Here is a 22,924-nt window from a genome sequence, read left to right on the forward strand (position 1 = left end):
GGCTACGGAGGAGCAGACTCCTGGGCTGGACAGTACCGCCGCAGGGGAAACCGTTTAGGAAGCAGATGTTCCCTGGCAAGTGTCCTGTGGCCTCGGGGCACTGCGATCTAGTGCTTTTTAATTAGGAGCAACATATGCAGCATACTCGAATGTGTGGTGCAGTGGCTTATAGAGATTTGGTTGGGTAGGCAGAGGAGGAGAGCGAAGGTCTGGTCTGTCTGCATGAAGATCTGCATGGCAAGTTTCAGTTGGGCTTTACAAGCTACATGGGATTTGTGTGGGGAGTTAAGCATACAGAGCTTGATCTGTGGTGGATGGACATTGCCAGGTCTGAAAAAAGGACATTTAGGTTAGAAGGGGACCTGGAGGCTCATGCTGCCCTGTTCTGCTCTCCACTGGCTTTGAGTTTCCATCTCGTGCTGCAGATTTTTAGGCTCTGCTTTGCATGATCTCTTTCTTTGTGTATTCTCAGCAGAAACCAAGTGCTGAAGAACTGGGTGGAGAGAACATGAAATCCTGTCTAAGCTGGTTGTAAGCACCAGCTGTGTTTGACCGCCAGGTATCTGCCCAAGTGGGATCAACTGCGCCTCCACACTGTCCTGTGGGCAGGTGCTGGTCTGTGGTTGACTTAAAGACTTTTTTTCCTCCTAAACATTTTTTTTGTCTAAGGACTTTGAAGATTTTTCATCTTTCTGTTTCCAGCCTGTGTCCAAACTCCCTTGCATATTTTTTTGCCCATTTGCTTCATGAACACTCTGTCTGACTGTTTTCCATAGAGAGCTGTCATTCCCAAAGCTCGGGGCATTATGGAAATGTGCCCTTGACAGAGCCGTGCTCACTGCAGTGTCTGCATGCTGACTTTGCTTCCTAGCTGCGCCTCTTTCAGCCTAGGAAGTGTGGCTGGTATGACCAAAAGGAGCACTCGCCAGTGCTTTCCTGCTGGTCCCGTGAGGATCCCTGTGTTGCTTTTTCCCTCATGAACTGTAGGTCAGTGTAGAAGAGCAAGCAAACCGAGTCAAAGACGGGGAGTAGGGTCTCTGGGGTGTGATTGGCATGAGAAATGCAGCAGGGAGACCAGGCCTGGCACTAAAATGGTCCATCTAGACCTGGGCCTATTTGCTGCCTCTACCAGAGACATCCTGAGTGGCTGGGGACCAGTTACTTAGCATTAGGTTTTTGGGGAAAAAAAGATCCCGTAGATTCTCAGGGAACTCCAGAAGAGGTAGGTACCTAACCTTGAGGCCTCATCAGGGACCTCAGCAGCTCTGCTGCTCTCAGAGTGGCTTTGTATATTTGCTAATCAGGTTGTCAGGCTTCACAACTTCTACATTGAGATAGAGCCACATCCCACACAGGTTTGGTGTCTTGCTTTCCTGTGGTTTCTTCTCAGCCTTAATGTGCCTTAATGCTGGCTGTGAGCCTGCCCAAATCCTGCATGTCGTTGTTGCTGTAGGGTCCTAAGGAAACTCTGGAAGGAAATACCCTCCCCCCCGCTGATCGTGCAGTTTTGCCAGTAGCTGCTGGAGGCTGTGACGGAGTGGTGTGACGGAGGCGTTGTGATCCTGTCCCCTGCATAATCAACCACAGCCATTGATGGGAAGCACAGTCTTGCGGCAAAGGCTAGAACTTGGGTGACCAGAAATCCCCAGCTGTACCAAGAGCTTCCTGTGTGACCGTGAGCGGGTCACTTAATGGCTGTGGGTTCCTCATTGCAAAGTCGAGTTTGTATTTCCTTGATCTCTTTACGCTGTGAATTCTTTGTGGAGGACAGTCTCCATTTGGGATATATACAGGACCTAAACCTGCATGGAGGCTATCAGAGATGAAGAGGAGTATGTCTCGTTGTGCGGATGCCGCTACACTTGCAGTACAGGCAGAGCAGTACCAATTGGATAGGATGGAGTCGCTGTGTGGTGTCCTTTCCTCTGTCACGCCAGAGCCAAAAGAGGGAGATTCCTCCCTCTTCAGTATGGAGAGCCGTAGTCGGTACATATGAGCCATGTTTGCAGCAGATCTGTGCTGTGATGGTGATTCATTGGAATAACCCACCCACAGCAACATCGCTTTGCTTTTTTAAAACCAGACTGCTGCAGAGGGAGGGAATGCCAGCATCGCAGGAAGAGATCCTATTAGGTCTCATTTACCATGAGCAGCAAAGTGAGGTTTGGGTAACCCAGGACCCAAACTAGGATCTGATCCAAACTTAGAGCTCATGTCTTAACCTTTACACCTTTCTCTCTCTGTCAAACCATTGCTCAGTAATTGCATGCACCACAGATTGATGGTCTCTGCCTGGCTTCAGACCTGGGCAGGTCTGATTCATTCATCCTCGTGGGCAAGGGCGTGGATGCAGAGACGCGTGAGAACTTCTCCAGACCTCCCTGTCAGCCGTGCGCGCTGCCCACCTTGTTGGTCATCTCTGGCAGTTGTACTCCAAGTTGCAGCTTGCTAGCGTGGCATCGGCGGAGGAAACTTGTGCTAGAGCTGCTAAGTCTGTTCTGACATAACTGGAACACGAGCAGGCCTGGGCACGTGCCCCCAGCCCTGTTTGGAGAGGCTGCCTGCGAGGAGTGATCCGCCTGCCCTGGCACTCCTGAGTTCGGAAGCGTCTGCCTGGGCCACACGCCTCCGTTCATCTGTGAGGATGAATGCTTGCGCTGACCTAGCTGTGTTTGTCTCACTCCTCACCACGCTTTTCCCCTCCTCTGCAACTCGACTGACTGAGTTTCGCACCTTGTCTTCCTGCCTTGGGCCCCACGTTCCCAGGCACCTGTCAGGGCGGACATTATCGCCGCAGCGCGAGGAGGCCAGCCCAGGCATGCGCTGGGTGAAAGAGGGATCTGCTTAGCAGTGCCGCTCCGCCTGTAAATCAGCGGCGTGCCCCGACTATCCGCTGCATAACGACTGATGCATATTCATGCCTGCTGGCAGCACCGCCAGTCAGCCGGGACAGCATCGCCTCACTGCATTAATAACGTGTCCCGGGGGAAGGCGAGCGGGAGAGGAGTCTCAGCAGCAGCCTCCCTACCTGCCTCCCTGTATCTCCTGCCCCAGCTGCCCACTTTTTGTTGGCTCCCCAAGATGCACCGTCACTTACTTTTCATATGTATTTCCTTCTCCCATACGTATTTCCTTCTCTTCTTCCTCCTCTCCCTCTGCCAGAGAAAGCCCTGCAGGTTTGCTCTTTGCTGTAGCACCTTCTTCTTTCCCTTCCTCACAGTTCCCCTAATAACTAAGGGTACGCACCTGCAAGGGCTCTGCAAGGGTTAAGTGGATGCAGGGGAGTGACCATTACATTTGACCACATAAATTAAATGACTTACTAATAAAGGAGACACTCTGGAAGCAGACCCCCTCCTCTCCCCTCATCCTCCTCTCCCCTCATCCTAAGATGGACTATCCTTTTGCTCCCTCACCCGCAACCAGTCCGCAGAGAGGGGACTGTTGCGACTGCGCCTGCTCTGTCCTCTGTCTTGAAAAATGATGAAAAAATATCTGTACCACCTTTTCCTGGAAAAGACACAAATTTGGAGGGTGTGACAGTGCTCAGTGATACCATGTGTGAGAGAACAGATGGGGGTTCCCTTCCAGTAGAAGCCGTAGGGGCCATCCAAGGAAGTGGGGGAGCCAAATCTGGTGCTAACAACGGGGGTTTCTCACCACGGGGGTACTAGTAGACCTGTGGAGCTCCTTGCCGAAGGATGTCGTGGGTTTAAGGAGCTTACAAGGGCTCAAGGGAGGCCAGACAAGTGCTTGGAAGAGCGAGCTGTTGAGGGTTGCTAAATAGACAAATCACACCAGGTCCAGGAAATCCCCTGAGCTGAAAATAGTTGGACATTTGGTGAATATTAAGGGGAAGTAGCATATTTGTGTCGCCGGGGAGGGCAGTCTTCGGCTGCATCAAAGCGTGGACGCTTGAGCAGTGCTGTCACAGTCCACTCTGGCATTTCACAGATTAACCGGATCAGGGTCCAACCAGGCCGGCCAGGAGTCTGGGGCCTGATGAGCCCTGCATTGGGAAGGTGCAGTCCTGGATACGCTGTCCAGCCCTGCTGCGGGCGCTGGTGGGACCTCTGTGGAGCTAGCTGTCCGTGCGAGGCAGTCACCTAGGCTTCCCGCTGCCATCAGTGCAGAGATTTAGGCGCTTTCAGAGCATGAGTCCCCTTATCCACTTCAGGCAACTAGTCTGAGCCTCCCTGACTACACAGGGAGTTTTCATGGAGCTCCAGTACAGCTGTGTATCCTGTGCAACCCGCGCACAGTTCCCACTTCCCACGGGGATGGCGGCTGATACAGACACTTGATCATTTGTGTAAAAGTGTTTCTCCTCTGCAGAGCCAGGGCCTGTCATCTTCTCACTCCTCTGTGTTTCTTTTTCTTCTAGGGGGACTTGAGCCATCCCCAGACAAGAGGACCCTATTTCTCTGCCGGGCTGGTGAGCCATCCAAAGGGTGAGTGTCACCGGGGGTTGTAAGGAGCCCAGGCCAGTGCTGTGCTAAGATATTCATTCACTGCCTCTTCTGCTACTGAACAGGTTGCACTTCTTTCTGCCCACTCCCTGTCCCTTTGGCTCATTTTCTGGACCTTTCTGCTGCAGTGACTGTGGCAAGATAAGGCATGTGCTTCACGCACCATTTTGTTCCTTGACACCAGAGTTTACCAGTTCTCTTGCAATATTAGTTTGCTCCAAAAAATGGCCTTTTTTAAAGGTCATTTTCAAAGAAATATTTTTTTAAAAGGATTAAAGAATCAAAAGCATTATCAAAATAATTTCTGAAACTTCCCAGTTGCAGAAACCCTGTTTCTGTGTCCATTTTTTTGCTATAAAAATGCATAAGTGTTAAGATTTAAAGCAAGCAGGAAGCTGAACAGCCGGACCTATTTCCATTGCAAATTCTTCTAAGTGAAAATGGCTTCGATGCGCTTCCTGAAACTAGCTTTTTAAATTTTCCCTGTCAGCAGTTGTTTCAGAGGAATGGGGAAGAATGGTGAGAGAAAGGAGAACGGAAATCTTGTAGAGGGAATGCGTTTCTTGAATGCAGGATATATTTTTTAGTCCACTACACAATGCTTGTGCTCAGGTCAGGACTGGTGGACTGGTCCTTTCCTTGTGCGACGCACAAGATCACGTTAAGCTAGTGGCTTCCCCCTTTTTGGAGCTGTGGTTGATCTGAGAAAAATGGCAGTGAGCTGCATTCCCTGATGCTCAGCTTCCCTCTCTGCTCCAGCCCTACTTGTTGCACCTGCATTTCTGTACTGCCAACCCTGTTTTCTTGCCCCTGCTGCTGGGACCACATTAATTAGCCCAGCTGGACAGAGCTGGCGTTGGCTAGAGCCACATGGTCTTTATGCCTCCTGCCACCAGTTCCAGCCGGGCTGTTTTCCTTCATGACATGCCCAATCCATCGTGTGCTCACACCTCGGCAAACTCTCCCTGACCAGTTAAAAATCCCTCGATGAGGTGATGTTTTGAGGTTTTTCGATGCCAGTTGTGGTTGTGTCTTAGAGGCACAGGACCATAAACCAGCCCTAACATAACCCTGAAACCAACTCATACCACAGTACAGAGCAAGTTCTTCCCTGGCAATGTGTTTGGTGGTGTGTAGAGAGACAGCTGCTGGTCTCCAAGGCCTTGGCATTTAGCCTGCATCTTCTGGTCCGGCAGACATTATCAGCCCAGCAGCCTGTGCAGTCTTTTTCCAGACACACTGCGCTTGGGCTTGTTCTTTGCTTTCGGATGAGCTGTATAACATATGTCTCTGTCTGACCATGATCTTGCCCTCCCGCAGAAACGGCACTCACTGTACGTTAACCCGCCTGCACAGAGGAGCTGGAAACTGGAAGCGCATTTGCTCTTTGAACTATCCCCGTTCTCTGTGCTGTTTGCTGGCTGGGGCTGGCTGTGGGGGCACTCAGGCGGCGGGGAGGAAGTCTCTTCCTGAGGCAAAAGCATGTCTCAGCTGCAAAATGCTGCCTGTGACCTCCATGGAGCAGATTACATACAGCCCTTTGTCAGTCCTGTTGGTTGCTGCCCCGGCTTGTTTCGGTGTCAGCTAGTCTCTTCCTCTCCGCCTCTCGTATTCGGTGCCTCGGAGCATCCGCATCTCTGCCTGTTGCTGGTGCCCTCCCTGCGCTCGTGACACGGTTGTGATTTCATTAGGATAATTGGAGAGCCGGGCTCCTCCTGGGGCACGTTGGGCTTCCCCGCCCGTGATTTGCTCTGCTGCTCCAAACATCTCTGCGAACGGAGGCTCAGCTCCACGGGGGAGCTGCCGGCTGTGACAGCCGAGCACAAAGACCCAGCAGGAGACCGACGGCTTTCCTCTCCAAAACGCGTACATGGAGCTTTTTTCTCCCAGTTGCTGCAGTAGCCTGTACACCGTGGGGCTGAGTGCTTAAGACTCAGGATGAGAAGTCATGTCACCCGAGTTTAGTTCCCAGCTTGGCCCACAAGTTGCTTGATGACTTTGGGCCAGTCCCTTGACTTCCTTGCCTTGCCTGTCTGTAAAATGAGGAGACTGATGGTGTTTCTGTCACAAATGTCTTTGCACGTGGCCAGCATCGCCTGATACAGCATTGGCTGTTCCATTTCTTGTAGCTCTGTGGCTAGGGGAATATATCTGAATTTGTCCCTTCTAACATACTTAGGAAAGGCCGTTGTGGAATAACCAGCTGAGAGACAGTATCTTTTGTAATTCCCACCCCGTTATTTGGCAGCATTTGTCCCAAAGCTTGATGTCCTCTATCTCTGTTAATAACTGTACTTCCAGAGATACACTTACATAGGAGCTACATACGTGTCTAGTCCAAGTTTATACTCCATTGTGCCTTACTTCTTGTGGACATATTCTTGGCATGGGAATCATGCATTACAGTTTGGTACTGAGTCCAGCAAGTCGAAAGATCGCTTAGAGCCCAGTTCATGATTGCCAACACATTTTAGCAGTTGTAGTTGTTATCGTCTGTCATATGGGTCTTGTTGTACCTTTCCTAGGGTACCTGTCCATCCCTTCGTACGCTGAAGGTATATCACACTGCCTTTCACCAATGATTTATAAATGGGATTTTAATGCAAAGTAAGACCAAATGTTGCCTCTTCTCTTGAGTTCTGTTACTGTCCAGGCCTCTCCATCACGCAAAGTATGTTCTTCATTTGTTTTTCCAAAGCCAGCTGCGAGGTCTGGGTAGAAGTTGCTTTTCTAGGGTAATGCTGAGTGCTGCCTGCCCAAGGGGGGAAGTGTCTGCTGCCAAACCACGTGCTTGGCTCTGGGAGGCAGGAAAGTAGATGAAAGCAGAGGAGCCGTGGTGGTTTACAGTCATCTGCATCTCAGCAGTGAGAGCTTTTCCTCCCCCACACCACTTTCACACATGCATCGGCAGAGTCAACACGAGGCCTAGGTTCTGACTGCCAGATTAGTGCTCTGTTTTCATTATCTAATCATCCCCTGTTGTCCCAACCTGCTTTGTAGCTATGTTTTGGCCTTCATTCGTTCACCTTTACCCAGGCTTTCAGTCAAAACTCCAGTCTCCTTTTTCTTTGCGCTTGCTGCTCTTGCTCATATAGAGAGTGAAGCAGCACTTAGAGTTAGATGGTCTATCATGGGCATAACTGAAAAACTGGCTTTGATTTGTTTAAACCAATGACCCTGCCAAGCATGCAGATGAGTCGTGTTTTCAGCTAACCACGTTGGGCGCTAGCCCCGAAGGTGTCTCCCACATGACTGCAGTTTTAAGGGTCTGCGTTCAGCAGTAGGATGGGACATGTCCTCTGCTTGACCTGCTTCCTTCAGGTTGTGCCAGGCCTTTCTGTGGACTGGCAGCAAGTAACCTGCAGAGCAGCATGTCTCCTCTCTGTGTAAGTGAGCTACCATTTCATGGAGGGCTGGTTCTTTTGCAGAAACTACGGTGGGATGGGCTGCCTGCTTTCAGAGAGAAGGGTGGAGCAGTGATGGTGGCAAACGGAGATCCCACCATGGTTCGCATGCATTTCACAGCATCTGCCGGAGGCGCCTGGTGGCACACTGCTCCCTGTGCCACGTCCGAGGTGCTGGAGACACCGGCTTTGGTGTGGAACAGCCCAGGGACCTGAAGGGATCCTTAAGCCATTTCATGCCGCTAAGTCCCTCCACACCAGGGAGGCAGGTGTAAGTGTAATAAGGGAAACTGAGGTGGTTGTCTGCTCGCATTCAGACCGAGAATAGAAATTTTCATGACAATCTGATTGCAAAAGCTGCTTTTTGCCCTGGGCATTTTTTGCAACAGACCGCCGTGCTGTACTGCAGATTGTTAAGGTGCCTGGTGTACTGGTTTATAAGCTCCTGTGATTAGGGACCTGCTAACCTTTCTTTCGGGTGTAATCAGTTTGATGACCTGTATTGGCTAAGGGGTGATTCCTTTGTTGAATATCAGTTCAGATAGAAAGCTCCAGGATAGCCGATTTGTAATCTGTGCTTATCATGTTACCGGCTTGTATAGGTTGGCTGCTGCTTTCAGTAGTTTAATAAAACCATTAGGCAGAGCTGAGACCACCACTTGTTTTTCTTACGGAGTAAGCAGACAGCAAAGAACTTTATTAAACTTGCAATTTGGGAGGAAAAGGAAGAACAGTGTAGCCAGGCCAGCTTGCTGCTAATAGCAGACGATTGTGCTGCTTTTTCATATTATTAAAATAGCAAACAAGGTGCAACATGAGCAACTGAAGTACAAACCCGAAAATAGAAAACTGGCAGCTCTTTTAGCGGGCATGGTGCCTCGTTTTCCTTTGTCCTCCCATCTCTGTGGCCTGTGTGATGAGGGGCTACCTGCGAGTCTCACGCACGGGCACAGACTCCTGCCAGCTATCTGTCTCCCGGGAAAACAGTGACGGTTTCAGATGCCGAGGTGCCTGTGGGATAGGCTAGCGTGATGGAGAGGGAGGAAGAGCAGGGACTTGACAAGCTCTTTGTGCTTAGGTAGGCTCTCACAGAGGGGTTGTACTGCCAGAGGCGCCTAAGCTAGAAACTGTGCAAGGGCTGGGCCCCATGCGAGGAGCCGTTCGTGCCTGTTCAAAACCTTGTGCCAAGCTATGGCTCGCGCCTTGGTGCTGGGACATGTTTATGACTGTTGTGGAGAGACAATCACTCTTTTAGTCCTTGCCTGCACCTTGGACCTGTCTACAGCTTTCTGCTGTTCTTCATCCAGGGTTTCCTGCATCTCCTTGAATGGGTGCCTGTGTTTTAAGCCTCCCACATGATGTCTTTCTTGTCCCTTTTCCTTCTCTGGAGCAGTATTTTTGCTCTTCAACCTTTTGGGACAGACTGCCTGTTCCTTCAGATCTGCAAGAATTTGCAAAGGACGGAGTGAGCCATTCTGTTCTTTTTAGGCTTTTCTTTTTTTCTAAGCTTAAGACATTTATTATCTCCAAGTTGTTTCTCCAAAGTGGGGCCACCACTTGCAGCTCTTAATTCATTTTGGCTTTTCAGCTGTGGGCTGTGTTGTCTGGAGCTGGTGAATATAAAGCCAGTAAGCCAACAGCCAAGCACATTGTGATAGATTTGCAGCCCCCTTGTTTGTTAATTTAAAAAGCAACAAGTAAATTAAAATGAAGCATTGGATAGGCTGTGATTCGTAAGACAGCTTCAGCTTGCCAGCCTCATTTCCCTAATCTCTTTCAGGCTGGGCAGGCCACTGAGAACATCAGCGTTTGGCTCCCTAAATGAAAACAAAGGTGGCATTTCAAGCCACCGGAGAGGGTCTTTCAGTCCTTGCAAAGGCTGTATTTAAGATGCTAGTGACAGTGTGGTGCACCAGCAAATGGAGGAGCCTCGACAGCAACAGGGGTGAGCCAGCAAGGTCTGCCCTGCCAACGTTTTAAAATCACCAAGCAGAATTCCCAAATTGCGAGTGTGTCATCCCAGACCGCTGGTAAGTGGTTATGATGAGCATTGTTTTTATGGATAACTGTAGAGCACTTCTGCCTGCAAGGCATCTCTACCGAAGGGGAATAAAATCAAACACTGGAGCATTTGTGGTCTACAGGATTGTCGACTCATGTGGGCCAGGGCTTTTGGAAGAAAGGGTGCCCAATCTGAGACGTATTTTAAGAGATTTGCGGAGATGGAACTGATTTCTGATGTCTTTAAATGCAGAGCTTCCCACTTGCCAAGCAGGGTTTAAATATCATTTTAGCATGCTCAGTAATGAAGAGCAGTTGTAAAACTTCCTTTGTAGTTGGCCTCAATATGGCAGTGCTGCACAAAAATCTGCCTCTCGAGTTGTGTGCTTGGGTTCGTGTCCATCTCGGGGAGGAATAAGTCAATAGGAGGAAAGGGAGGAGGCCGAGAAATCTTCTTCTGTGATCCTGTTTGAAGGGTGTCGGAGCCTCCTTAGTGGTGACTGTGTTGGGAATCCACTGCGAATCGCTCTCCCTTGACACCTGAGCTTTCCTTTAAGCTGTACTGACAAGATGGGAAGTGCTGAATGGGCCAAGCCTCCGGGTTCCTCACCTCCGCTCACACCAGGCAAGTTTCGGAAGATTTCTCCAGGCTGTCCTAGCTTTGCTGTGAGTTCAGCTGTGGTAACCAGCCAGGCCCCCAAGCCCCGTCTCCCTGTTTGCAAAAAGGGACTGTGCAGAGTGCCAGGCTCTTCTGTGTAGGACGAGCTTGAAGCAGGGACATAGCTGGACCTCTGCGTAACGTCTCTAACCTTCATGCTCAGCTGCCTTAGGTCTGACGGTGCTTTTCTGTCTTAGCCCCATGAAAGCCCACCTGCAAGAGCTTGTATCGAGCTTCTCAGCCCTAGCTCCTGCAGCCAAGCCTTTGCGTTGCCCCTCAGAGCCTGGCATGGTTGAGCCCGGAGGGAGTTAAGGGGATGTGCCTCTGCTCTCAGCTCAACCCCCATCCCCTCCCTTCGAGGCAAAGGTAGGGTGCAAGCGCCCACCTGGGAGTGGGGCTGGGGCTGGGGCCAGGCGCTCGCTCCCCCTGCTCCCCGTACAAGGCTGGCAGATGTTCCTTGTTTCCTGAAGCTGCGCTGCTCCTGCTGCCTGGGAAATCCACAGAGGCGGGGGAGGATTCATGGGCTACTGGGCTGGGAGCAGCTGCTGCTGCCAGGCGGAAGCACTCGGTTAGGCTTTCCTAGACAGCTTTGAATGGGAGCCAGGAGCCCTCTCTCTACGGGAGAAAATCCGCGAGGTCAGGAAATAGAGCAGCAGCTCCAGCTCCATGCGAGGGCTGCTGGCTTGGCACTCACATCCCAGCCCTCCTCTTCCCCGACAGCGCTCCTGAATGGCTCTCTTCTGCGGCATCTTCCTTGGCCGTTTGCTCGACAGCCCTGCGCAGCTTTCCAGGGCTCCGACAGTTCGGAAGGCTGCTAGGTGCCATGGAGGTGATGGATTTGGATGGGCAGGGAGAACAGCAGACAGCTGACCCAGCTCAGGCTCAGACTACTGCTTAGCGTGGGACCGGGAAGCTGTGCTTTCATGTTTTGCTCTGTTATTTTTTGGTCAGCTCTGTCTGGGATCTGCATTAGCTGCTGAGAACTACAACCTCTTGTTTGTCCTCCTCTGGAAAATCTCACACCAGAAAAGGCTTTCACAACCGTCAACAGGCTGTAAATTTCCATCCAGTGAGTCCCTGGCTGAGCGTGGTAACTTGGCTCTGCTACCATCTCTCCCGCACAAGTCCCTGCTCTGGGTCTGTGTGGCATTGGCTCTGGGCCACGTTGTGTTGTCCCAGTGACAGCGACCTGGGATGGTGCTTCTGCTTCGCCCTGGTGCAAGTCTAGAAAGCAGCAGAGAGCAGGATTCAGCCTCTGAAATGGCAGTGCTGTGTGGCAGCTCCGTCCTTGCGCACGCTCTGATGAGTGGTCGGCTCTGTGCGCTCTCTGTGAAGAGATAGATACGCTGGGAAAGGGAGGGAGCTCCTCTGAATGCTGATTTTAAGCACACATTGATTCTAGAGACCCCTGTCAGAGCTCCCGTGCCCAGTGCTGTCCATCACTGCCCACACTCACATCAAGATGTATTTTGCAGTGACGGTGAGAAGCAGTAGGGTAGGCAGGACTCGGCTCCACGGCTGCAGAAGAGACGGTTGGGTACCGTTCTCTGCTGCTAGAGAATCTGTGCTGCCACTGCTGGAACAAGGAATGAAGTGCAGAGCAGGGGAGAGTTAGCTGAGGCACCAGCGTCTTCTGGATACGGTGTGAGTGTGCAAATCCTAAACATGTAGAGTGCTTGTAAGTAAACTGTCAGTGCTTTGAGCGAGGGCCTTTGAGTTCTGTGTGTGTGCACTTCAGCTAGCAGGATCATGCCCTGACCTCTAACTCATTAGAAATTTCTCTTGCACATAAATCATAACCAGACACTCTCAGGAGGCCAGAGCGTCCCACTCTTTAAGTTAAAGGTCTTGGCATTTATGTCTGCAGTTTCAGTTGTCTCGTCCACTTGTACAACATACGAGCTAAGCGTGAAGAAGGCTGCGACTATCAGAGTATCTGTCAAGTGAGGAGCTGACCTTCAGTACGCTCAGGCTTGCTGTTCAGCAAAACTGCCTGGGAATTGCTGCCAGAAAGAGGGACTGGGGAACTCTCCAACCGAAAATTCTCCCTTGACTTTGAGAGTCTGGCCGTCGCAGCGCAGTGTGCCTCAGGCTGGGCTCTGTTGCTGCCCCCGGGGAGGACACAGTCCTGACCCTGCAGCAGTCAGTCGTGCTGTGCCAGCCAGCACTGTTTGTAGTAGTTTGGTCTGTTTTACTGAACATCCTTTGCTAAAATTGCAGATAAATGGCCTAAGCAGTCTCCATGACCTGAAACTTCTCCCCATCCTCCCGATGGGGGTGAGAGACACAGAAAAACACGGTCACTTTGACAGCGGACGTTAGGAGATGGGTGCGCCTGACACGAGTGATGAGCAATAGCTTTTCCTTCCCTCAGTTGCAAGTGCTGCTGCCCCTCAGGTGGGTGAGGAGGAAGGAAATGCTGGCCCGCGTTTTGCGGAGGGAGCCAGAGCTCAAGGCCCTGCGCTGTGACTGTGCGGGGCAGAGTGAGGTGGGAAAGGGAGATGTGCAGGGCTTGATCCGTGTCTTGGCTGTCCCCGCTGCAGCGCAGCAGAGCTCAGAGGCACCGTTCAGCGCTGTGTGCAACGAGGGCCTTGCTGGTCAGCTGTCGAGGGGCTTTTGCTGACAGGCAGTAATGCACAAAAGCCTGCTTTTCAGAGCCAAAGCAGAAATAATGGGAAGAGCTGGCTATGAAAACTGTCCTGGCTCTTGGGAACAAGACAGTGCATGTGTCTGCGTATCTGCATGGCCGGTGGCTGGCAGGTCCCCAGCCACCCCGACGGCTTTCCTGATTTCCTTTGGGCTGAAACGGAGACTGTGCGGAGAGGGCCGAGCCACCGCATTCAAACCAGGCTGTAATGCAAGCTGAAACCATTTGCAAGGGACCTACTTCCAAGAGCAAGTGTAAACCACATGTTTGGGAAACTGGTCTCAAAGCCGGCCAGCGTGTGGGTCCCGTTCTCTTCAGTCTGTGGCTGAGGAGAAGGCAGGAGGCACAGTCTCATCACACAGGTGTTGTGTCCTGGGCCTTTACCCGAGGGAGGTGTGCGTTGCATGGCCCCCCGACACGCCCCTGTCCCCAGCCTGGCTGGCCCGTGAGCTCTGCCGTGGGTGACAGCCTCAGCCCCAGCCCCCCGTGGCAGCTTGGACCAGGAGAGGCTGCTCTGACTGCGTGGGCTGGGGGTCCTCAGGAGGCATGGCCTGAGCAGCACCTCCCACTGCTGCGGGCTCGAGGGAGGGGGCTGGAGGGTCCTTGAGGAGGTGGTTGTTTTGGGAGCACTTTGCCCTCGGAGATTGGATGGACTGGGTGGAGGGATACCTGCTCGCTTGCTCTCCCCCACTCTCTGGCAGCCAGAAGCAGTTTTCAGCCCTCAGCTTTGCGACTGTGTCAGAGGAGCCAGTCTATAGCCCAGTTACCTTTAGCCCTGTGCCAAATTATTCGGCACAGAGGCTCTACCCTGCACACACAAGGGCAAGTTAGAAGAGACAGAAGGCAGCCTGCTTTTGTGAAGGGTTTGACTCTCTCTTCCCCTCCCCGTACCTGAGTCTGGGTTTTTGTCTCTGCCTCAGCAGGTCCCGTAGTCCTGGGCGGCTGTGCAGCTCCCCTTGAGCATCGTCGCAGCAGCTGCTCCACCATCAGCACCAGGAGCAGCCTGGTTAGATCAAGGTCCTTTGTGGCCACTGAAAGCCTTTCTTGGCAGCTGCCGTGTGTTTTGCTGGGCGTTGCAGATCTCTGCTCTGTATGTAAGGTGGGACCTGGCTGAATGGCCTCCTTAGACCCCCAAGACACCTCGCTGGCTGTGAAGCAGCTTTGCTACAGGAGCGATCCCCTCTAGGGCCAGCCGAGTTGGTGGTGTTTGGCAGTCAGCATCCTTTCCTCAGGTCCCATTTCCCTCCAGTTAATTGTCTCTTCCCATCACAGATATTAGGAGCCTGGGGTGGGAAGGGATCTCTCTTGTCCCTGGGAAGTGGAGCTGTTTGTATATGAGAGAACGGACATTAATGGAGCAGAGCCACGTACATACGCTCAATGCGAGCATGTGCAGCAGGCACTCTGTTACAGCCTTGCTTTCAACCTGCGGCTTTTCCTTGGCCCCAGGAACAGAGGTGCATGGGGTTTTGCCAGGAAGGAGTGCCACGTCTGGCTATAGACCTAGGATATCACGCTATTTGCACCTTATTTTCTCCTCCCCTTCTTCCACCCCATTTAATGAGCTACAGCTTTCCCATCAGTGGACAAAGGCACAGCATCTGCCTGGATCTGGGGGTCCTGCTTCACACTGTTTGGGCTCGTGCTGCTCATTTCCGTGCCTTTCTCCAAGATCCTGGGTGCTTAAGGGGGATAAAATCTTTGTTTGTCTTTCCACTACTGAGATAGCAGGTAAAGAAAGGGCTTCGGCAAGACGTGGTTGTGTCTGACTGCTCCTAGCTTGAGTAGGTAATTGAACTGTCTGAGTGGTTTAAGGTTGCAATCAGATGGGGATTGAAGTCAGAAAGTTTTGGCCTACTTTAGATTAGATCTTTGCTGCATTAGCAAATACACTAGCTGCAGACATGGGCTGGATGCATAATGGCCTTCGCTGGTACGCTTTGTACCAGCTGCCTGGACAAAATCTGCTTCTCATGAGAGTGCATCTGTGCTGGGGCTCCTGCTGGTGTTAACATACTGATAGCAATCACCTGCCCGATATGAAATTCTGTGCTACCAAAGCTTCAAGATGAAGATGTGGCCTCCTTGGGAGTGTTTCCATACTGCTCAAAACGCTGTGGCCCTTGCTTGCTCTACCACCGAAATGACTGGAGCCTTCCAATTTGTTTCTGAGCTGCGAGGATTCCCGCTCGTCACGACCTTTTCTGCAGCTGTGAGGGCAAGACAATTCTTTTTCTTTGTTTCTCTCTCTTTTTCAATAACGGAGCTACATCTCCTCATAATGTTGTGTAATCTCAGGGCCTGGTTTTAAGGAAAGCATGAAATATTGCTTCGATTTCTCATAAAATGTGACAGAGTTGGCAGAACGGCAGCGAAGACATTACAGCGGTGCAGTGTTACGAGGAGAAAAATAAGCACCCGGGCCACTGCTTCTGCCACAGACCAGGAAGTCTTCCAGTGTTTCTCTAGATAGAAAAACAAAGCCATAAACCCTAAGTTGTTTAATGGGTTATTAGATTCAATTTATCTGAAGCTGACTCCGTATTTTAGTTTTGCTAAAGCCACACATTTACATGAGCAGAGCTGAGGCAGGCGAGCCAGCGTGGATACCGGTAACTGCTATAACTCAGGATATTTGGAAACAAAACAACATTTGTGTCTGCAGCCTCCTTGTTCTTAGCTCCTGTGCTGTGCTGGCACAAGGTCGGGGGATTGATCCAGCCGAAAAATAACCCGGGAGAGGGGAAACGGCTTGCTGTGTGTCCGTGCCAGCAGAGAGCGGAGCAGGCAACGGTGGAGAGGAGCAGCCGGGTTCAGCGCTGCTGCTGGAGAACCCCCCCCAGAGCCGCCGCAGTTTTGGGAAGCCCCGGGAGGGCTGTGGGACAGGGCCGGGCCCGGAGGAGCCGGAGGTAGGGATGCATCCGGGCAGAGGCGCGTCCGCAGGGCTGCGCCAGGGCCCCAGGCTCAGCGTGGGAAGGGTGGAGCCTTTCAGGGGGCCGGCGGGAGACGGGAATTTCAGCGGCAAGGGCAGAGAGCGCCCCAGGTTTACGGTCCCTGGGTATGTGCGCGGGGGGACTCGCGCCCCGCGTCCGGGACAGCAACAGCCACAGGGGCCACGGGCTTGGCTAGCACTAACACTCCTTGGCAGCTGGCTTCCCTACAGCTTGCCGTTAACGGCCCCGGACCAGTACCTGACCCGGGGGTGACATTTAGCAGTAAGGAGGAGCGGTCCAGTGAGAGCGGATGTCTATTTAAACCCTCAGGGTTTTGTAATCTTCCTCTCACAAACGCTAAGCTGAAGTTCCTCTTTCTCGGTAGAACTGGGGCAGAAACGTAAGGGAGCGGGGCAGGGAGGAAGGGGAGGGGATGTTCTCCGGTCGAAGGGTGCCCGTTTCTGCAGCAGCGCGGTGGGCTCATGCCGTCCCCATGGAGCGTTCCCAGTGACACCTCCCTGCTGCAGCAGCTCGTCCTCCGCTGTGGGGTACGCCAGCTGCGGCTGGTGGGAATAGCCGTGCCCCTTCCGCAGCACTGTTTTCCACCCAGGAGTAGGAAATAACCTGTGGTCCTTCTCTGTCTCAACCTGCCATTGCCAGTACGGTGAGAAGCATTTTTTAGCCGGAGGACTGGCAGAGGATGTGGGTGTGCCGCCATCTCAAAGCTGCCCTACGGCAAAAGACGGGCTGTATTTAATTCAGCTTTGAAGGTGAAAACGGTTAGCTAAGAAAGCTTATATGAGGTGGGCCTGGACCTCTTCCCAGTTTTGCTGCTACTGCTGTGTGGGTGTTGACATGCAAATCACTTTGGCCAAGGCTTTCAAATCTATCCAGTGATTTTGGATCACCAGCTTGAGATAAGGCAAATCAGAGACAGGACTGGGCACTTCATGAAAACCAGGCCTCTTGAACCGGTTACTTTTGATTTACCTGGCCTATACCTCGGTTTTCTTGTCTGTAAAATACTCCCTCACATCGCGGGGCTTGCTCTGGGAATGCGTGAAGTTTGCCTCCTGAGTGTCAGGCTAAAGGACTGCAGAGTGTCCTAGGGTAGACATTGTGCATGGTTTCGTGTTCAGCTTGATTGATTTCTTGGATCATTTTAAGTAACCTTCATTACTAGTGGAGGATATTAGATTAAATAGCTCTGGATGCTGCAGTTGTGGGCTGTAGTTTTAGATGAAGTTCCATTTTTTTGGATGAGGTTAGCTCATGTTTGAGACTCCAGAGAATTGGATCATAAAAGCAAAATAAAGGCAATGGATCCTAGAGCCTTAGTGCAGGATGACAGAAGGAAATAAGTACAAATTTCTATGGCCAGATTTCCATGGTCGTCAGCGTAGTGGATGGGGAGAATGAAGAAGTCCTTGACCCCTGGGGCGCACCGTTGATTCCACCGTTTCCCTGTTGCCTGGCCATGTTCTGCAGGGTGGAAAGTGTGTGTGAGCTGGGGCTGAGAGTACGTGGCAGTATTTAGGTAGAATACCTTGCAGTGACAATTTCACAGCTAGAGAAAATTTACTTTAAAAATACATGAGTCCCTGATGGTGACCTGCTGTCTTTTCCCCCTGAGGACTGGGGGAAATATTTCTCTCTTTGCCATGCAGAATTTTTTTTCTTCAGAGTGGGCTGGATTGGCCTTGTCCCATGCTCAATCCCTACTGAAGTCAAGCAACTTAAAAGACCATTAAAACCTTCTTAAATGGGAGCCTGGACTAAGGCCCTGCACTGGGAGACTACGTGTTTTGTCGCTGTCTCCGCCGCTGCCCGGTCTGGTATCCTTGGGCCCCTCTGCGTACTTCCCTTCACCTCTGCCTCATCCGCCTTGCAGAATTAGGTGATCTGGGTGTTTCACAGCACGTGACGTGGTGGGTCCCTGACTTTTGTGTCCTGGCATCTGTGTGCTTCTGGGACGAGCAGTAGATGTCAGAGACAGATGCTTGGGAATGGGGGCCACTTGATACCGAAGACACAAGCCTGTTCTCCGCAGATTTCTGCCTTTCCCAGTCACTGATGTGTACTGGAGCTGGCCAGGCAGCCCCCCTTGCAGAGCAGCCAGAGACAGAAGCAAACCCCTCTCCTAACACGACGTCTGTATTTCTCCTTGCAGGTGGTGGTGCTCCTGGAAGTCCTGAGCTGGGGTCGGCTGGAAGATGACTGAGTACAAGCTGGTGGTGGTGGGAGCTGGTGGTGTTGGGAAGAGCGCTTTGACGATACAGCTCATTCAGAACCATTTCGTCGATGAATATGACCCCACGATAGAGGTGAGTGGCTCTGGGAACAGGGCCTGTCTATCTGCGTCCTTTCCCATTGCTCTTTTTCACTTCACTGTGAATCCAAAGTACGTTTGGCTTGGGCTCAGTCTGAGCCTGAGTGGGGACGCTTCTCTGCTTCACAAAGCTATCCTGAATTTCTGCACTAACTTGTGCCTCCCGAAGAGCAACAGCAGTGTCTGTTGAGGAGAAAGAGAGAGGGATGCAGTAAAGGTAGGCAGGGCCCTTGGTAGAGCTGTGCAGGGACCGAGAGCTGGGGTAGCACAAAAGCCCATCATGCTGATTAGATGTCAGCCTAGGGAGGGGTTAAAGGTTTGGGAAAGAAGACCAGTTTTGTGTCTGTGCTTCTGTTTCTTCTCCTGTAAAATTAAAGTAAATATATTGACTTCCTATATGAGATGTTTTGAGACTTACTGATGGAATATATCAGAGCTCAGTGGTATTAGGTATATCCTGCAGTTTGAGACATGCCACGCAGCTAAACCTTAATGGTTTCTACAGTGTTACTATGGGGACAGGTGTGGGTTAACAGATCAAACAGAGGTGAAGACTGCTGAATTTCTTTCAAGAGATCCTGACCTCTCTGCAGAGCAGGAAGCTCATTGACTTTCTTCAGGCTATCTCATGAGTGATTATAGATTTGTTCTGTGACAGGGAAAAATGACACTTCAGTTCTTTTCCAGGATTTGCAGACTCTACAAAATAGCTTAGTGCTCCAGGAAAGACAAAACAGGGAGTGTGCTTCCGAGGAGACTGATAGCGGACCCTGAGCTCCTGGCTTTCGTCCTCCGCCAGAGCCAGATGAGCCTACCCTTTGGTGAGAGGCAGAGAGCAGGGAACAAGCTGTAAGGGCCAGTTCTGCTTGCGTTCTTTTAAGAGGAGTTAATGATTAATGCATTTGTCTCACAGTCAGTGTGGATTGCAGCACTTGTCTGTCTAGCTCGGTAGCCCATCTTGAGAAGCAGCCAAAGACCTGTTACTTCTGGAGGTGGTGCAGGCTGCAGTTTTCAGTCTTAAGAACTCAGGTTTCCACACTGCAAGTGTAAGCAACGCAGCCATTTTTACACCTTTTAAAAATTTATTCCATTCTCCAGCTACTTTCACTGTTCCATCACTGCTAAGGAGACGCTGCTTTTACCTACTGCATGATTTACACCTTCCCTCAGGATAGAGCTGTGCAATGCTGTGCTTTCAGTGCAGTTGCTGGCCATTTTGTGGCCAGTTCTGTACTAGGAACAAGTCCACCCTGGGAATCCAAATCACAGCTCTGTCATGCCTCTCAGACAATAACCTCCCTGTCTGCAGTCCTAAAGGATTCAGTACCAGATGTGTATAAAAACAGCTGTGGTTAGTGCAATTATTAGTATTATTATGCCTAAAAGGTCTCAGCTGGGATCAGAAATCTATTCTGGTAGGTGTTGTATGTGTAGTCCCCACCCTGAAGAGCTTCTAACTTAAATAAACAAGAGAGACAAGCCTTGGTAGAAAGGCAGAAACATTCTTATCCTACAGATGGGAAGCAGAAAAAGGGACAGCACTTAAAAGCACATGCTGTTAAGCAGTCTGGCCGGTCACAAAGAAAGTCTGTGGCAGAGCCTGGAATTTAATTTAGGGCTCCTGAGTCTCAGTGCTGCATCTTGCTTACAGATCCAGCCGTCTTCTTCCCCAGCTCCTCTCCCCTCACCTGTATTCTTTATCCGTAGCATCATATGCAGAGTAAAAAGTATAAAAGGGAATAACTGGTGGGGAAATTCAGGAGAGGCTTGGCGGTGGTGGTGCCTTGCAGGGTCAAACACATAGGAACCGCTGCAGCCAGCCCAAACTCCTGGTGTTGGCACCTGCTCGTTGTGCCTGCCCCACGCGGGCACGCTCAGGCAGCTGGGGACTTCAGGGTAGGAGGGAAATACTAACTCTTCTGGCTCATGTGTCTTTTCACCTACCGAGGTGCCTAGAAAAGCTATGCAAAGCATTAATATCTATTTGTTTTAGCTGTTGGCCTGTCTGAGCACTTGAAAAGTCTTTTCTTTTTGAGTTGAACAAACTTTTCTATTTGTCCAACACTAATATTATTTCTGCATTTGAAGTGCTCTTAGCCCCAAAATATTGTTTCTAAACAAACAAACTTGTTTAGAAAAATGTTAACTTTTACATAAACAAGAAAATCTGCTATTTTATTTTCCTGTCTGTGGTTGCTTGCTGCAAGACATTTTAGTCCGCTCAGATCCACATTTTAGAGGGTGACTCCCTCCTGTTTCCTCCCCGTGCTAGTGCCGACACAAGGATTTATGGTCCTGGCCTCCAGCGATTGGACCCCTCTGAAGAAGGGTGGGACGCGACCGGTTGTGCCTTCCCGTACAGTTTTATGTACAGTGAGAATTATGCACCCTCTGTCCGGGGTGGGACCGTTGCTTCAGCAGCTCCATCATTTTCTTAGACATCTGCTCCAGGTTGTTTCCCACAAAAGAGCTGCGGATCAAGAGCAACCTCCCCGGGGAGATGTCTGCATTAAGGGGTCAGGGAGCAGCTCTGATGAGCGTCGGGAAGCGAGAGAAGAAAAGGCTCTTCTCCCCTCCACCTGGGGTGGGCAGACGCAGCTCTGACCCACGATGAGTTGGGTTTGGGCCTCTTTTTACCAGCTGGTGTCACTGGATTTGTTTCCAGCCGTCTGTCCCCCCCCCATACGTACCCTGTAGGGAATTTTCCCCATGTAAACACGCAGTGGGGAATGTTAACCTTGCATGGCATTTAGCAGCACGCCTTCCTCACCCCGCCTGCTCCTGCCGCTCTGTCTGCGGCTCATGTTGGTGCCCTCGGAAACGCCTGCTCTCCTCCCTCGCTGACCAGCGCCCTCCTGAAAGGCTCCCTTTCAGTTAGACTGCACTTTATGGGGATGGAGGATGTGCAGAGAGTTACCTGCCGGTGATCTGGATGTGACCAACACACTCCCCATCCTCCTGTGACTAAGCTTCCCTGGATCATGCCCAGGCGCTGACTCTGCCTGTCTAGCTGAGTAACAAACAGCAGAGCAGCGCTGAAATGTGCAGGTTACAAGAGAGAGAGAAAAAAAGAGTATGCGTGCGTGGAGTAAAGGCCTTAACCGTGAGCAGGGAGGGGTGCCCTGAGGAAGGAGCTCCCTGGGCCAGGAGGGAGGAGGAAGGCGCTTGGTAGCCGGCCAGGGGGAGCAGAGACCCTGGCTGAGCGTCTCCGTTCCCAGCCAGCCCCGGCTCCACCTGAGCCAGCAGCAGGCCCGCTCACGCCAGCCGAAGGAGCTGCCTCATTGCCCCCGGCAGGCATCCCACTGCGGGCCTCTTTCTTCTTCTCCCTGCTCCTGTTGGGCACCTCCCCAGGAGCGCCGGCAGCTCTGCTGGCACTCCCCGAGCCGGGGGCCCCCAGGACCCACACCATGCCCGCGTCTTTCTGTCTTGCAGCCGCATCAGCCAGAGGCACTGATGTTCCCTTCCTGCCCTCCTGACTCGGTGGTGCAAATGTCTCATTTGTAACTGATGAGGAGCCTGGATAAAAGGAGTAGGCAGGGAAAAGGAGAGAAGGCACGTGAAGAAATGAAGCAGCACGGAGGGGTAGGGAAGGGCTGAGTTGCAAGGGAAGGACATGCTGCAAGCAGATGGGAGGAATAAAGACATGGAGACACGGAAAAGAGAGAAAACCCGCTGCAGAAACCTTGGTGAAAGCACAGAGATGGTCCTTACGCCCTCCTGGCACGCTTTCCCAGCTGGGCCGGTTCATGCCCGGGAAGCCTTGCAGGGTGCCCGTGCTCCTAGCGGTGTCTCCCCCCTCTTGGCCCGCGTTGCTTCTCTTGGACTGCTTTTCCATCAGGGCGTAGGGCTATAAGCCAGCACGGTGAGGAGGGGGTCTCTGTTCAGCAGCAGGTCCCCATCCCCAGCACAGTATCTTTGGCTGGAAGCAACAGCAAGTCTTTGGTTTATAGCCTGCCCCTTCTCAGCAGGGCACAAGCGAGAGCCAGAGGCAGCAGCAGCCCCGCTCCCTGGGCTGCCAGCTGATAAGCACTGCTGCTTCCTGGCTCAGCTGTCTTCGGTGCCATTCCCACTCCACAAAATGAACCCCATCTGGGGTGCTGGGAAGGGAAGGGAAGGGAAGGGAAGGGAAGGGAAGGGCATTGCCCTCCCACCTGGGTGGGCTGCTTTGTGAGGGCAGCTAGATGGGGACCAGCTGCTGACTCCCCCTTCGATGCAACACGGACTATTTCTGCTGTGCTCCAGCAGAGGAACCAACAGGCTGAGCAGCGGTGGTGTCCCAACCGCCTGTCCTGATCCCTTCGGCACTCTGCGGTGCCGTTCCTAAGTGCTCGCAGTTCATGGCTCATGTGTCGTCACCTAAGAGCTGTAATCACTCACATCAGACTTTTCAGCTGCTGGAGCAATATCTGTCTGTGTTCCTGGGTCAGAATCGGGAATTGCTGTTTGCTGTAGCAAGAGGGGATGGAGGAGTTTATTCCTGTCA

General features: G+C 51.8%; 1 protein-coding gene across 4 annotated transcripts in view; it reads left to right on the forward strand.

Annotated features, from left to right (window-relative positions):
* The window catches only part of HRAS (HRas proto-oncogene, GTPase), a 55,839-nt gene that overhangs the window by 21,908 nt on the left and 11,007 nt on the right, over positions 1–22,924 (forward strand). For 2 of the 4 annotated variants that reach the window (XM_026108078.2, XM_026108077.2), the window contains exons 2-3: positions 4,385–4,451; positions 18,283–18,436. In XM_026108078.2, the coding sequence (XP_025963863.1) occupies positions 18,326–18,436 (111 nt within the window). In that variant the 5' untranslated portion in view covers positions 4,385–4,451; positions 18,283–18,325. The remainder of the gene's footprint in view (positions 1–4,384; positions 4,452–18,282; positions 18,437–22,924) is intronic. The other 2 variants (XM_064513217.1, XM_064513216.1) reach the window with 1 other exon arrangement.

The sequence above is a fragment of the Dromaius novaehollandiae genome, chromosome 5, assembly GCF_036370855.1.
Source record: "Dromaius novaehollandiae isolate bDroNov1 chromosome 5, bDroNov1.hap1, whole genome shotgun sequence".
Taxonomy (NCBI): Eukaryota; Metazoa; Chordata; class Aves; order Casuariiformes; family Dromaiidae; genus Dromaius; species Dromaius novaehollandiae.